At 39.7% G+C, this 17,482-nt stretch overlaps 1 protein-coding gene across 1 annotated transcript in view; it reads left to right on the top strand.

Moving 5' to 3' along the window:
* vopp1 (vesicular, overexpressed in cancer, prosurvival protein 1) overlaps nucleotides 1-16,064 on the top strand; it is a 39,071-nt gene extending 23,007 nt beyond the window's left edge. Inside the window, exons 3-5 of the mRNA XM_022754106.1 lie at nucleotides 5,029-5,106; nucleotides 5,960-6,093; nucleotides 11,159-16,064. Of these exons, the coding sequence (XP_022609827.1) occupies nucleotides 5,029-5,106; nucleotides 5,960-6,093; nucleotides 11,159-11,364 (418 nt within the window). The 3' untranslated portion in view covers nucleotides 11,365-16,064. The remainder of the gene's footprint in view (nucleotides 1-5,028; nucleotides 5,107-5,959; nucleotides 6,094-11,158) is intronic.
* Nucleotides 16,065-17,482: the final 1,418 nt, after the last annotated feature.

Here is a 17,482-nt window from a genome sequence, read left to right as displayed (position 1 = left end):
TTTTAGCCATTATTCAGGACTTCACACAGCAATTATTATAAATTCTAGTTATTCAATTATTTTTTTAAGGCTCAACTTTCTCTTTGTTCTTTTCATTTTATCTTATTTCAACATTTCAGTCGTGTTTGTTTTATTTTTGTGGTTGGGAAAGAAGTTTTAATTGTCCACGTGTTATAAATAAAGTTTGTCTAAAAAGAAGTCTACAGTAAGTGCAGTGGGATTCTCTCTGCGCCGCTTGTCTTTTCCTAAGTCCATATGAATTCTCCTTCACTTCTTTCCTTGACCTCATGACGAAGGAAAAGTGGTTCGGAAAAAGCAGATTAGTTTGACTTTTCGACCGCAGCCATGGGCTTAAATCATAAGGACGTAACTTGTCCTGTACGGACACAGTTCAGAGTTTCTTGTACTAACTGATCTAATGACAGAGCTCCTTAATCTCACTCTGAACCTTTTCAGGGATGTTGTTCTACAGCTGGACTTCCTTATTATTCTGACTGAAAGTTTTATATTTTCTTATATTAACATACACTATGATTTCTTTTCTTACCTAAAGAGGGGGTTGTTTTCTTGTACAAATGAAATATATTTTTTGAGAGAAGTGTTGCAGTGTTTCTGTGACTTGGATTAAGTGAACTATTCTAAAAGTAAATAATAGAAGGTGGAGATGGATGAGGAGCTTCTCTCACAGACAGGATGTGATTAATGACAGTGTGAGTGTGAGTCTCTGGTAGAAGGTTGGTGAGAGTTTGTGGTATTAAAAGCTCGGCTGTAAAGACAAACACTTACATGAACATAATAATAATAATAATAATAATAATAATAATAACTCTGATGATGTCTAGCTGGTCAGAGGTTTACATTTATATTTACCAAGATGATGCAGATACCTTTGTTGGAAAATACACAGAATACACACACGACACATTCTCAGATTTATTTACATCCAAACTGATCAGAGTAAAACTAGCAATGAAATTTCCAAATCCCTCAGCACGTGAAGTCTCTGGGTGAAGACCAGATTTTGCTCAAACAAAAATGTTCTTTCTTTCATTTTTACTTTGGCTCTAACAGAGAAAGCAACAGAACACCTCCTCCTCTCTTTGTACCACCTGGTGCTGATGCATGAATTAACTACTTCTTATATGCAGCAACTGATGCACTTGTATTTCAAACCTGAACGCAGTAGATGAAGAATGTATTCTGTGTTTCATATGAATTTACAACAGACACAAACTTGAGTTCTAAAATCAGAATTATTATTATTAAATTATTTATTTAAATTAATTCCTTTGACCAGAGTCCAGAATAGAAAAATAGACACTTTGTCTTTGTTTTCATTGTAAATGCCTCTTGTTATACATGTGTAAAGTAAAAACAGTGACTATCAATGGATGGATTGTCATGAAGCCACCAACAGTTACTAAGAGGGAGGGGCTTACGGGACGGTCAGAAGACAGATGAAAGTGTCTGCTTACGCACCTTAAACTGGCGGTAGAGCCTAGCAAAGCATGGATTTAACACTTGAACTGGCACTAAAACAACAGTAGAAATTATCTGATGAGAACCTTTAGGAAACAAACATTATGATGACATTTGAAAATATCTCAGAAAATAGCTCAATACAGCACAAAAAATTTCTAGAAACTACCAAAAATGTTCCAGTTAACTTGTGTTTTATTGTCATATATCAGTAAATCTGAACTAGGAACTGTTGTGTAGCAATAGCAAAACTTACAAATAGCTCCTTTAAGTGCTGTGTAACTGGATGATGAACTGTCGTATGTTTAGTTTTCTGACTTTTACTGCTGAACAACTCAACTCAATTTACTCCTGCTCCTTCAAACACACACGACTGGTAAATCTTTTGCAACAAACACTATCAGGTGTGGACCTCATGTGCACCTGGAGAGTCTTCAAACCATCATAACCAAATTACTTCTCTCTGGTGTGAACTTTCATGTGTCGCTTGAGATGACACGACATTATAAATCTTCTCCCACAGACCTCACAACCAAATGGTCCCTCTCCTGTATGTAGGCATCCCATGTGTATCTTCAGATTCCTCTTCAAAGAGAATTTACCACCACACTCGGAGCAGCGAGATTTCTTGCCAGTGTTACGTTTTGTATCCCCTATATGGACACCGTTACTTTTCAGAGTCTTTAAACCTGACTCAGGTCCCTGGTTCGCCGTCCAACTGTCATCACTGCTTTCGCTCTCATATTCAGAACCTGACAAAGGTTTCTGCCAATCATTAACGCTGACCTGAGTCTCTGAGGTCTCTGGAGGGGCTGAGGCCTCGTCAGCTGTACCTTGTTGTAGATGAGTAAGTGGCTCTAAGGTCTGGGCTGGTTCTGATCCACCGCGATCCTCTTCACGAGGTTCTGTTTCCACCTGACGAACATCTGCAGAGAACACACACACACTCAATGGCCAGCTTTATGTCAACCCTGATATCCCATTACTGAACGTTGATGAGATCGGTGATGATTCCTTTGCGCATCCTCAGTAGCGTTACTGTCGCACATATTCACACCTGTAACCTGCCCAGTATAACCAGTCAGATCTGGAGCTGGTGAAACACATTAATACATTTTCTTTTGATAATTCTTCATGTTTGGTGTTTCCTCTGTTTTCACTAATGAGCTGCTGGACACCTCAATTTCCCCTAGGGGATAATTAAGTATAAATCTATCTATACTTTGACAATGTACCTGGATAAACACATCTAAAGCCATGCAAACAAAACAAACAGGAAAAAAATCAGGGATCATCAAAGTTATTTCTTTACATTTGGCAATCAATCCAATAGATAATAGATAATAATAGATGATTCGGTTGAAATGTGGTGGACCAACAGGCTAACATAGCCATCTGCTAGCATGGCTATGACCTGATCAGCTTTACCTTTCAAAGATAGAATAAAATACAAGTCACCTCTACATACAATAGCATTGTTCACATATGCTTAGTTGCTAGTTTATTATTTCTATACTTATATATATATATATATATACTAATATTTAGTCTAGACTCAGATATAAAATAGTAGAACAACCTCTCAGACTGTACAATTTAACAGCACTACAGTCATACAGTTCAATCAGTACCTTTCTAAAACTTAAAATTATAACCTTTATTGCTGGGCAAGTGTATTAGACTGTAATTTTAGCTAGTTAAGTGTAGTTTACTGTTGATAACTGTGGCTAAAAGCCGTAAAATGAGTGTGGACAGTGAGATAATAACATTATAAAGCTACCTGCGCTGTTTAGCTGAACTTTGGGGTTTAAAATGGCGTCCACTAGCTTGCATCGTCGGTTATTTTCTCTCACGCGAGAAAGTTCCTCCGCATACTCCTCCATCCTTCTTCCTGAGTGTCCAGATATCTCTTCAGCAGCGGTTACAGTTAGTCGTCGATTCAACTGCTCTTTCAGCATCTGGAGTTTTTTTTACTTTTCTGGAGTGAGTCTTTGTTTTGGCCTTAAAGGCAAATTAATTGAAACGGCTCAGGGTTAGCGACTCTACTCTGACAGTTTTCTCACTGTGGTTATGAAACCGTGATTGTGCTGGAGCACAACTCATCCAGTTTATGAAATTGCGCCCGACACGTCGAGTTCGCGCAAGGATACACACGCGACTAGGTCTGGTTTTTCAAAATAAAATGAAAGAAGATTAATTTGATTATATTCACAGGAAATGTAAAACATGGCACCATGGTAGAAGATTAGAGCCACATGGGGAAAAGTTATTTTTAGAATTCTGATTTTAAAGTCAGAGTCCGAGAAAAAGAAAAATCAGAAGTAAACTCAGAATTCTGACTTTTTTCCCATTCAGAAGTCAGGACTCTAAAAAAATTAAAATAAATAAATAAAAAATTCGCTTGTGTCCCTAATCCTCTTCCGCATGTTAGCAATCTCTAACAAGTAAAAGTGAAAATGCCTGGTTTTTAGTCTACATGTAGAACTCACAAAACGAATGAAGTATTTTTCCTTACATTATAGAGAGCTATTCAATATCAATATTAAATATAATAATATTTACTTTGTGTGAATATAAACCTATTTTAATTTTCTATGTGTGTTAGTATATACTTCACTTTGTGTTAACCCCTTATTTTGAAAACCGGATGTTGTCACATGTATCCTTACGCTAGCTACAGTTTGATAACTTGTCTATGGTGTCATATTTCTAAGCATCTCCTCCGGTAAGGCTTTCATACTCCAACACTTGTCTTAACAGAATAAACAGAGTAAAGTCGCTAACCCTCGTTTCAATGCAGTTCAACCGTAAAGTTTAAAATACTTGTACACTCAAAAATTATGGGCGCGATGCTTCGGGGAGAAAAGCGGCTTTTATATATATACATATGTATATTTTTACTGAGACCGCTCCGGGGCTCCGTAAAATACCGAGTGAGTTTCGTGACTTTCAAACATTCACGAAATGATGCTACTGTGTCATCAGTTTGTTAAAAAAAAAAAAAGGGGGGGGCGTCTGTGGTTACTGTCTGTTTTTAGCTAGCAAGCTAAGCTAACTTTAGCAGCTTCTAAGGCTAACTCTTACTTTGAGATTCTCCAGATGTGGTGTAACTCGTTTAGAAGAAAATGTTGACCGCACAGAAGATATAGGAGCTCCGTCTGTAATGTCAGAGACATCCTCTTCTACCAGTTGTGAAACTGTTAACAAAATGGCTGCCAGTTGAACTTGTTGCTGACCAACAGAAAATAAGGGTATAACAATAAATAAGTGAATGAAAATTAACTTTTAAGAGCAGCAGTCCCACACCCTTGCCAAGCATTTTAAATCATAGGTAAAATACACTAAAAGTACATTGCAAGACACTGGTTTACGGCATTGTGCTAGCATCATTTAACCTGCAAAGGTGCCTAATTCAACTAAATTTACTGTTGTTTTATTTAACTAATTATGTGTGTGTTGGTGGAATTATTTATCCGTGTTAATTTTGAGGCTAATAGAATCTGTGCTATTGCTGACCTATATGTCTCACTGTGTTCCTGGCTACTGCAGATGTCGCTCCTATGAGGACTGCTGTGGGACTCGCTGCTGTGTGAGAGCCCTGTCCATCCAGAGACTATGGTACTTCTGGTGAGCTACTGACTGAAATGCCCCATTAATGTGCCACACTGAAATTCAGAGGTTCCTAATAATAAATAAATGAACAAATGCAATTTCTTGTACCTGGTGAGTGAACCACAAATATGCTACTTATTGAGTTTTAAGTACATGGATGACCAAATCCTTAGCAATGAAGTTTCAAGGTCAGGCTTTTAGCATTGGAGCTCCTGGTGACAGAGCGCCATTGTCAGCTCAGCTGTGATTCATAAGAGCCATTTACTCCTCCTGGCATTTTGTTCTCAGAATTGTTTGTCAGTTTATTCAAAGAGTGTCATTGAAAAGGGGAAAAGCTCCTAAAAGCACCTGCCTTTCTTCAAGGTCAAGAATGAGCTTTCACATGGTGATAGTGACACAATTGAAGTTTCCTTTCACTCAGCCACAGAGGAGAGAAGGAAATTACTCTGCAACCTTTTGAACTGTTGTGCCCATTGTTCAGGGCTGAGAAACTAAGCACATTTTTAAACCAGTAAAATCTGCTAATGCTCATTGTCCTCACAGAGAACACAAATGTTGTTGAACTGCATGTTTTTTTAATTCACAGCAGAGGGGGCAGACTTTATCTGAGCACACAATAATCCTCTTTTGCTGCTGTGTGCAACTAACTGACTTTAGTTTGTGACTGGTCATGGTCTGTGTTTACCTGCGGTGTTGCAGTTAATACTTACAAAGCATTTAGATTATCATTAGACACTAAAATTCGGTGGAAACCCAGACTAAAGCCTGATGTTTCCTCCATCCTCCTCCCACACTGGAGTCTGTCCACTCCTGCTGGACAGACCTGGGCGTGTTCATGATGTTGAAAAGTCCTCTGTTTGTCTCTCAGGGTGCTGCTGATGATGGGAGTGTTGTTCTGCTGTGGTGCTGGTTTCTTCATCCGCAGAAGGATGTATCCGTCCCCTCTGAGAGACGAGCCAGCGTTCAACGTCTCCTTCACCAGGCACCCTGTCACCACGCCAGGTACAGTAAGATTCAAACACAAGCTAAAATGCCTTAAAACATGATTGAATATTAAGAATAAACATAAAAGAAAAACTTAAAAGTTGGAATCTCCAAGTTTTAGAAATCAAGCTAGTGCTCCATTACGCTCCACCCAGCTCTTCACCCACATCCTCGTCATGTACACCATGTCAGGAGAGCTTGCTCGTCTGTGAGCCACCCATAACAGTGACTGCACAATGAATCTTGGGATATGTTTGGCCACGAAGGATCCACCCGTTGGAGCCTTGTTGTCCAGGAAAAGAAGGATGCATTTGAAGCAGCTTTCGGAATAGGACAGTCTAGTCGCGCCGCTGTGACGCAGTCACAGACCCTGAATTGGGACACAGCCAATATCTTCATCACCTAATACCAGCTGGAAACTCTGTGACACTTGATGTGTAGGATGTTATGGGAGCCTGGTCTGGGGCGACTGGATTATCTAAAGAACAGGTATAAATCATTTGAAATTGAAACAGATTGAGATGCAGTTGGCAACATACAAGTTTTAGATGTGTTTTAGAAACGTCTTACACCCGAGTTTGAATCAGTACACCTGGAAACACCAGCCATAACATGTTAGTAAGTGTGATTCCAATCACCTTTAATTTGCAAAGAGAAAATAGATAGTGAAAATATAGCACAAATGTTTTGTCACTTCGCTGAGGTGGAGAGTTGATAAAAAACAAAATGTGACAAAGTACAGACTTAAAGGTGCCATATGTAGGTTTTCTTGCGGGGATCGGGTGGCGGTGATGAAGGGTTGCTTTGCCAAGAGCTTCAGCCATTGTTGCGTTTCCAAGACGAGAGATTAAGAGAACACTCTCTGATCCGCGCCACCTCTTCATCCTCTCATGTTGAACTGAGGACAGACTGGTGGACGCTACGGTAACTCACTATCGGAAAGTAGTTTTAGGAGATGGGACGAGCTGGGTTTAGCTGGTTAGCATGTCGACTTCAAATGGATGTACACAAGGAATGTGATTCAAATGTCTACTGAAGCTTGTGCGTATCTGCATTCAAAAGTGACTGTTGTCATGTTTTCAGAAAGGTAAACTAATAGCATTTATATCAATCAGACAATAAGAGACTGAACCTTGCTTGCTCCAGGTGCTGAAACCTTTTAGAAATGAGTGACAATATTTCTCAAAAATGTTTCTGGAAGTAAAATGATAAATTGTGAGATGTGTGTGTTTTAGACACTGCAGTCACAGATAATATGACACACAGTATTTGACGTGGTCTATTCTTAACCAGCCCCTTTTCTTCTAAGATCTATTTACAGAGTTAACATCAAAATTGCCCTCTGCAAAATCGCTTCTAGAGACCAGAAAAAAAAAAAATTTAATGGAAATAGAAAGTGAGATCTAGTAAATAAGTGAAGGATACAACATCATTACTTTGATCTGACAGAAAATTTCATAGGATGTGTATGATATTTAATCTACTTATCACTTTTCTGATGTTTGATGATGATACAGTTTAGGTTACTAATATATGTCTGATAAATAAATGAACTAATAACCCTGAGAGCGCTGTAAACACCTGTAGCCGTGCACAAAGATGGCGGCCATGGCGCTCTCATCTTTGGGTTTTTGCTATACTGAAAAGTCACATGTCAGTGTCAGTGGGTCAGGTGATCTGTTCAGATCCATAACGAGATACTGGGACGAAGTGTGGCCAGGCTCCTAAGAAAGTGGAGTTGGATATAAGCAAAGTGTCCCCTTAACCAGCACTTTGACTTTGGTCCTGATGATTTGGGATGGTTTAGAATAAGTCTGGTGCTGCAAACAAAATGTCCACTGACACTGACAGGAGCTCACCTTTACCTGTCCCAGGTCAACCGTGCACACAAGCGATAATAATAGTAATAGTGATTTTAAAGCACTTTTCTGCACACACAGACACCGCAGCAGGTTTTTAGGAGGGAAATGACTATGATAGGAACGACTCCTAATTAAGAGTTTAATGTGTCCAGATAAGATAGTCACAAAAAGGATTTGAGAACATCTTTTCTGTGAAGGTGAAAGAGGAGGATTTAAGACGTTTAATGGGAGGAAGGTGCTTTGATAAAAAGAGCTAATTCAACTTAAAGCTGGAGCGTGGGGCTTTCACTTTCACGCTCTTTTCCTGAACTACTTCACACAGTGCAGATTAACCCTGTCAGCTCCAGGTAAATCTCTGTGTTCTGCACCAGTTTTAAATCTGGTGTATGTGGCGACTTCCCGGCGCTGCAGTGATGCGTTTTAGATGAACCAGCAAGTTTGCCAGAGATGAAGAGGATGTTCTAGAGGCTTAACAAACACTTGGGGCCGGTTGCACAAAACACCTTAAGTTTTCTACTGAAGTATATCCACTTAAGGTTTAATTTCTCCGTAGCTGAGGGAGTTACTTGCACAGAATCTCTGAAAAGGTTTCCTTAGTTAAGGAAAAACTTAATGCATTTGAAACCTAACCTTCTACTGCATCATTAAGGGTGTCTCCTGGTCGTGGTTTTGGTCGCTAAGGTGTTTAGTGCAACAGATTAACTGACTGAGTGATTCCTTAAGTATAAGATTCACATAAGGAGAAAACCTTAAATACTTAAGTGAACATTTTAAGGAAACCTTAAGGAGAAGACTTAAGGGTGTTTTGTGCAGTCATTTATATTTTAAGGAAACCTTAACTCAACTTGAAGGAAAATCTTGGCTTAAGGTTTTGTGTTACTGGCACCTGGTATTATTTCTCAGACTTTTGTTATGTCCCCCTGGAAACAACATCCTGAAGGTTACTGGGTGAAATATGTGGGTAGGAACCTTCAGCATGTTGCACTGTGTTGCACGGGGGACACATAATAAAATCTGGGAAACAACACACAGCTGTCAGCCGAGTTCTTGCGTTGTATGTTTACGATGTACAAGTTACATAAAAAAAGAAAGTTGGCGTTCAGAGGAAGGATTGTAGTCTGGAAAGAAAGCGATCAACAGCGATTATAGTTAGTGTGACTTTTCCTCGCCGGGGAGCTGAAAGAAGAGAAGGGACTGAGACAGACATGTATGTTGCCATTTACTCTACCTAAATAATGAATCATCTTGGAATTGTGGAAATTTCTCTGTATTTAACCGTGTATGTGTAATTACTTTCACGGCCACAGGAAGGAGCACTGCAGGTTTAAAGAACTATATTTTGCATTGTAACAGTTTATGTTCTCTGTGGTTGGTGCACAAACAGCATCTCCTAATTCTTTAGCAGATGACATGTGTTCATGATTCAAATGGAAACGTGTGTTTTCTGTTCATCTCTCAAGTTAAAGTTTAATATTTTAAAACTGAATATTTGCCAAACTGTTCAAACCCCAGTCCGACACTGCGGCCTTTAAGGGTGAATTTAAAACTTGAGATTTTGGGGGGAAAGTAGGGCAGCTGATAAAACTCTGAGTCTTAATATTAAACGAACAGAATTTCACTCTGTGTCAGTCAACCAAGCAGAAAATTGAATGGAGCACTCCAGTGATAACAGTGAATGTAAAACTCCATTCTGCAGGAAGACTAGATACTAGAATGGAGACCCAGAGGAGGAATATTATTGCTTCTGTTATTACTTCTCTCTATGATGAACTCAAAATATATATTCCCTATCTCAGGCTGCTTGTTCTAAACATTTCTGACACGCTTGCAACGATTTCGTAAGAGTTCATTTGGGGCTTTGGATTGTGGCCAAACATTTTAACCCAGAAGAGATAAATAAGGAATCTCAGTGATGTAACAGTGGCAGCAGCTTAGACAAAAACAGAATGAATGATGTGAAGAAGTCATGTTAATTACCACATTCAAATTCTTTTATAATGAGATGAATTGTTTTGATTTTCACTTTGTAATCGATGGAGTTATGTACTGTAGTCTGAGCAGTCATTGATGGTGTTATCAAAGAACTGAGGAATAACAATGAGCGTTACAGTTGTAGTCCTAAAGAAAAATGAACGATCTCTGGACACATCACATGAAAGTCCCACTAGCTCTCAGTTCATCCGTCATTGATCCAGTTTGTTTTGTACGCTGCAGCCTGAAGCCCTCACACACAGTTAACTGAATTATACCAACATGGGTTAATGATGAAAAATAACCATTAACCAGCTGATAGTTCTGGGTGTGTTCTTAAATTCAATGTGAAATGGACAGAGCATCATCTGAACTGTCGGTTCAGGTCACTCAGAGCGAGTGGGGTCAGTGATGTGGGGGCTGTGTATCACATTTGTTTTACATTTCCATCGTTACAAAATCAGTCTGTAATAGTGATTTGTTCAGAACTGTGCTGTCGAAGTTTGTTAACAATACAGTATCTTAACGAAGCCCATCCTAGTCGTGTGGCATCACATGCTCAGGCAGGTTCAGTCCATCTCAAACGTTTTCATTCTCTTTGTCTCTCTTCTGTTGTTTGCCTCTTTTTGTCACTTAAAAAATGCTGTGATCAATGTCTGTAAGAGGCGTCAGAACTGACCAAATGATATGCCAGACAGCCGACATGAGGTGTTAGAAAACTATGTGTTGCTTTTGTTAATATCAGAGCTTGTGTTTCACAGAAGCTCTAATTAACCACTCGGTGACTTAAAGGAGGCCTATTGATTTTCTTCTTTAGTTCATTTACTTTTTCAATGTGGTAAAAATAACAGTTTTGAAGATGTGGTGCCATGTTGTGTCAAGTGTACATAATGAGAATAGCTCAGGGAAATGTCCGGCCCCGGGCCCTTAGCTTTAAGGAAACGTGGCCCCCTGAACAACATGGTTGAATGACACTGCCTTAGAGCTCAAGGAGTGTTTGCTGCCCCCCGGTGGTCGTTACACGTGTCATTTTCACTTGGCAAAACATTTGTTGTCACCACCAGTAACAACAGATGTTGCCAAATCAAGCAAGAAATCTTTAAGATTTTTAACTTGAACCGACATGTTGCCGAATCCAAACCTGCTAGAACAGATGATGAACCGTGTGTGGTTTTATTAAAGCTGACAACATATGATCATAAAGCCACAGTCTGTGAACACTCAACTGAACTTCCTCTTCCTCTCTCCAGTTTCCCAGCAACCAGGAAGTATGCAGGGCTTCGGGGTCAACGGGATGACAGGTGGTGACCCGGGGGTTACCATGACGCACCCAGCATATGCTGCACAGCCTGGCTCCGCCCATATGATGATGAGCTCCTACCCTCCACCTCCGTCCTACTGCAACCACCCACCACCGCCCTACGAACAGATATTTCAAAACAGCGACAAGAAGTAACGTCTGCACTAAGCACTGAGGACATCGAACTTGACACAAGGGAAGGAAGTAAGGAAGGAAAGGAAAGAAGGATGCAGCGAGGAGGAATTAACAGGAAAATCAGATGAAGATGAGGAAGAGGAGGAAAGCCTGACAATTGTTTCCAACTTTTTGGATGGAAAACACACAATCTGTTGTTCAGTGGAAAAGACCAAAAGAGGCACCGTAACCAGAATCATCACACACACACACACACACACACACACACACACACACTCTCACACACACTCTGGAGTGATTAATTTATGTGGATCTATGTGTACAGTGACGGCGCCGGGCCGAGGATGGACCAGTTTAGGTTTAGGATTCACTCACGTTCACCTCTCTCCTCCACCCTCCCATCACAACCACAGCTAGAACTGTACATCATGTATTAAGATGTTGGAGATATGATTTTCTAATTAACAGTAATCACAAAAAGACACTGATGTACAAACGGTTCTTAAAACCAGTTTCAGTGATGACACTGCAGCCGGGGCTTTTTACTAAATGAAAGTTCTTGATACATTTTTTATTTCAGTGTGTAGTTCAGTTGCGTAACGACCTAATGAGCTACGACAGCAGTAACTGGCTTGTTCTCCTGTTCGCAGTGATGAAGGCTTTCAGTTCAGCACCAGGTGAATCACATGGACGGAGCCAAGCTGAGATGGTTTGTACCAACTCTGACGTGCTGTGTAAAGCTGGTGGTTTGTGCCATAACGTTATTCTGGAAGATGACCACAACAGCTGTGACCAGCACAGTCAGTATAGCTACACGATCCTGTCCTGTACGTCCAGCATGGGGAGCACTAGCTACAGCATGTGCTGCAGATGCTGCATTCATGCACGATCAGGAAAACCAACTGTTATTCTGACTTGTGTGCTATTCCAAGATGGTTCCCCCCGCTCTGTCACCAGCTTTAAAAACGTCCGACTTAAGCAGAAAATTTAATTCATTCAAACAGTGGGAGCAGTTAATTTGATATGACTTTTTCACCTCGATGCACTTCAGTGAACTTTGACCCCTGAATGAGCAGTTGACCAACAGAAGGCCGTGGTGACAGTGCTGAGGTTTGGGGGGATGGAGTGCTCTCACTCCTCTGTCAGTGGGAACTACTTATTTTGTATTTTCACTGTAACTTGGATCACTTTGGAAAAAGGTGTGTTCTCATGGTCAAAGAGTGAGGTGACACAGTCTGTGTTTACAAAGACCAGTTCAAGTACAGCTGGTTTTTGTGTGTACGCATCATTTATGCATCTGGCCCCTGGTCTTTAGCCTTTTAGTCACGCCAGTTAAAAAGCCTAAATTAGCTGCTTATGTTGGATTTATATTTGGAGCAGTTCATTAACAAGTGAAACCAGATACAAACAAACGGTGCACAGCTGCTTTTGCATGTTTTTTTTATGCACAACAATTTTAATTTTGAACATGAAAACACTTTGATTCACTTTGTGACTCGAGTCACGATGAAAGATCTGTGTGTCACTGTGGCAGAGAGAGATGGGCCGTCTGTATTCAATGTGTATGTGTAGGTTTACATTAGGGAGAAATACTTGGCTACAATTTTAAATCAATGATTTAATGATTAAAGGGCGTGTTGCCATAATTAAATGTGCCAACATTTACATAATTAGCGAGAAGGGGATGCACATGGTCGTTCTGCTGCTCTCTGTGTCGGGACGTGTAGGAGCTGCAGCAGTGATCAGTGAAGGAGCATCAGCTGCTGGAGACTGACTCCTCATTCACAGTCATTTCTTCTCTTCTTAAGATTTACGCTAAGATGTGCAGTTTTTCTTCAAGTTCCTGCAACAAATATCTCCAACACATTGGTGGTGAAATATGGTGAAGTTCTCATGGCAACAGTTGCTCAGGTAAATCAGACCCTAGATAAAATGAAATATTTGATGAAAATCAGAGGAAAAGGAGCCAAACAAAATGTATTGATGTGATGATTCCCTTAGTAAAGCTTCCTCTTAGTAAAATATGTGTTATTTTGTCTAAGTGATTTCTTCATAAACAGCCCCTGTTGTGTAAGAGTGAACAGACTGTCACCTCTGCTCCACCTGGCTGTCTCAGTGCAGTCAGTGTGACTGTATGTGGGAGAGGGAGAGACACAGTCGTCCTCTCAGACAGTCTGCTGAATATAGAGCAGCTCTGTGCTCCCAGCAGGACGTCAGGCAGCAGCTTCAGAGGCAGATACACGTCCAACATCAGCCTCCTGCTCGGTTTACTGCAGTGTTCAGCCTGAGCTTCGACCGAACAGCTCAGGTGTTAAAGGTCGTCTGCCAGTCACTATTCTGTGCTAACACACCACGTCTCGACCTGGTCCAGGACTGTACATGTTATTGGTCTGTGTGGATCTTAGTCGCTATCACAGATCTGCTCATGAAATTTGTTTTGTCTGTTGGATTTCACAAGACTAGCTGTTCCCCCTGTGTCCCGTCTCTATGCTAAGCTAACTTGCTATATATCACTTCACAAATGTTTTTTTTTCCATCATGCTTTAAAGTCTTTCCAACTATTTACTATTTTTAGTATTTTCCTGTCACAAATTTTCTGAGCGGTTCTGTGACTTATTATAATGGTCCTGGATCAGGACTACACTGTCGTGAAGTGTGACCATTTTCATGCCAAAAAAAATCACGGTTTTTGCCAAAACTCTGGAAAAGGCGTTTGAAAACCAGAGTGAAAGCCCAGAAAATAATTGACAACATCATGTATGAAAACTGATCTAAATGTCAGTTCAGAGTACAAAGCGTCACTTTGTCACGATTGAATTTACATGTGTTTACTCATGGTTATTTATTGATGTCCTGGGAACCGATGCCACGCTGATGTTGTTTGTACAGAGTGATGTGTGTTATTTTACTGAAGAACAGAACGACTGCTCCAGTGGAGTAACTTGTGATTTTTGGTTCTTTTTGGACATTTCGTGCTGCAATAATTACCTAGAAGAAGAAGATGATGATGATGATGATGATGATGATGATGATGATGATGATGATGATGTGGTAGTTTTAAAGAGGTAGCCGAGCTCTTTCTGTAGCATAGGTTTGTCTTCGTCGCCATCCCACCGACACAACAATCACCGACCACACTGAAAACACAACGGGCCTTATCCAAGAATCTTTCTCAGCAAAGCTGCAAGGCCTTTCATCCTACAAATTTAAACTCCACATTCATTCAGATTCAGATTATGATTCTCAAGTTTCTTTTCTCTTCATGACTGGTCAGCAGGTACTCGCATCTTTCATTTAAATTGTAAATATAGAGAGAAATTGGAGAAAAGCAACAGGTTCCTTATGTATGTCGCTGGAACACGCCTCACAAGTACGTTCTGCCTGTTCGGTTCTTGCGTGAGGCCTGTTCCTCCCTGATGTAGACTGAAGACTTGCATCTAGTGGCCGTAACGGGTTCCACAGCTTCTGGACGACATGACGACATTTCCATGTTTTAAAAAAAAAGAAGAACGCTTTGTGGCTTGCATGGCTAAAAGAAGTTTTAAAAAAAAAAAAAAAGGAAAGGAAAAAACATTGCCAGTGCGTGTAATGAAATCAAGTTCTCATCCTTTTTTATGGCACAAATAAGAACTGACCTGATGGGAGTGCGAAATATGGAAGACCAATTCTGCCACTGGAAAAAACAACTTTTATTTAAATTAAAAGGTATTTGTTCTCATTGTTATGACTTTGTATCGCATAGAAATGTCACAAAATTATGAAATATTATCATATCTTATTATGAGAAACATCTTTTATCAGCATTTAGTTAGTATCACATACTTGTGGAAGTTTCTCATAATTATATTGTTTTTTTTTTAAAGAGATACTAAGTCATAATGAGTTACCAGTTCATAAGATACCATTATAAGATGATAATTCTGGCTTAGTACCCATGAAAATGAAAAGGTAAATACATAATAATGACTTGTTGGTGGATTTTCTTCCATATGTCCGAAGGGGAGGTCAAGGAATCACCAAAACCTAATTCACAGCAAACATAAGTGTACTGTATTTTTCATATTAAAGAATTAAACCTCATTCACAGCCGATCATCAGCAGGTCGTTAAATTAAAGGCGTTAAAGTACGGACACCCATTTCTTAATCTGTATACAGTATTTAAAGAATGACCACCGCCTGTCCTCCAGTGGACGCCGCTTTATGGCACCAGATGTGGTTGTGAAAGCCTGTACTGACTCTTTGTTACGGTGATTTAGTTCACAGTCTGCGCCCTGTTTTAAATATCGTTTATGGATGGAGAGGATTCCTGTCCTGGTCCATCCAGCTGTGGTGCTGTTTCACAGTGAAAGAACATCTGTAAAGCACACGCCAATGTAGAGTCGATGGAAGGCCGCCTGAGAGACTCTCCTGATCCCAGTCTGGTTTCCAGGCTCCTACAGGAAACCAGTAGCAGGGTTTGGAACAAGACTGGGGCCCCTCACAGCAACAGAGTCTCTTTAGGTCTCAGGCTGTTTGATGATAGAAATACATAGCACAATATTAGGAAAAGGCATTCTGTTTAATCATGTCAAACTATGCAACAGATTCTGTAATTGAAGCATCTGAACCCTCAGTTCTCTCTTGTTAACTTCTCCTTTTCATCTGCTTTGAGGATTTCAACATAAAATATCATGATACATTGTGAAATATGTAAATAAACTTCACTTCTGATAAAATGTGATTCTGACTATGTTGATGTTTTTTATTCATCCCACAAAGGAAATTAACCGCATGTTTTCTGACTTGGTGAGGCTGTTTGTAGGCACGGCAGTGCTTTGAGCTAAATGCTAACCTAAGCATGGTAGCAGGTAGGCATGCTAACATTTGCTAATTGGCACTAAATGCTGTAGTTTCTGCAGTTTTCACTAAATTAAATGTCTTGTCAGTCAAACAAACAAAAAAAACAGGGTTCCCACAGATCCTTAAGTCTTATTTTAAAAGGCATTATTTCATCTCAAAATAAGCCCTTAATTAGTATTTAATGTCTTAAAATACTAAGAAATTAGCAAGTAGGGTTTTAGGAACAGTTTTATTCAGATATTGCAGTTTAACACCTCAAAATAACTGATAAAATCTATTTTTAAATAATTTACTGAATACCTCCCTCACTGATGTTTTGCTGATCAGGATAGCGGGACGACAATGCTCATAATTTGTTTGCAGCTCTGATGCTTAGAGCAGATGCACTCAGATCAGATCAAATTAAAACCTGCACTGTCCGTCTTTATAACTGAGACTCTGTTGACATTAAGACACCTGTCAGACTGTCAACCAATTCCTCTGCACTGAAACATTTACTGAATATTCATCACTGTAAAAACACATGAAGAATTATTTCTCATGTTCTGATTGGACGCGCTGATGAACAGTCCTATCATAGCTGTCATATCATGCTGTGGATGATGATGCTTCTGAGTGAAGAAGACAGTAATGCATCTGAAAATACTTTAACATTTAATAAATGTAGTTTAAAAGTGAGGATTTTAATAAAGGCTGCAGATAGTCTGAAACTGTTTTACAGCATTTCAGTCACTGTATATAAATTTACTACATGTTCAAACAGTCATTGATGCTTTTGATTTTTGTAACATGGACATCTGAAAATTTACACTCAGCTTTAACCTTGATGCTCTTTTCAACTGAAAATCACCAAAATCATGAAACTTCCTGGGTCAGAATCTGAGGCTACAATAATAGATCAATACATTTCTATCTGATCTGTTTCATCTATATCTATAAACACTTTGCCTGATCTGTTTCATCTATATCTAGATCTTGGTCCTCATCACGTGACATCCGAATAAATATATTTAAACATTTAGTTTAACAAACGTGTTTTTCTTTAGTTTTGTTTGTTTGTTTTTTAGAAATAAACCTGCTCTAATGTCACACACTCAATTTTCTGGATTAAAATGGAGGCGCTGCTCTTTATTTACCCGTTGCCATGGTGAATCGTTGAATCGGAGATCCATTGATGATGACTACTTATATTCCTCATGCACGCGGTTGAGTTGATTGAACTAACTCAGATCAGCTGTTCTGGAACCGAAAACCTCTCAGGGTTCATCCACTCAGAGTCAGAGTTTGTTCAACATGTTT

Source organism: Seriola dumerili, unplaced genomic scaffold (genome assembly GCF_002260705.1).
Source record: "Seriola dumerili isolate Sdu_G_001 unplaced genomic scaffold, Sdu_1.0 BDQW01000216.1, whole genome shotgun sequence".
Taxonomy (NCBI): domain Eukaryota; kingdom Metazoa; phylum Chordata; class Actinopteri; order Carangiformes; family Carangidae; genus Seriola; species Seriola dumerili.
This window is presented reverse-complemented; position numbering and strand designations above follow the sequence as displayed.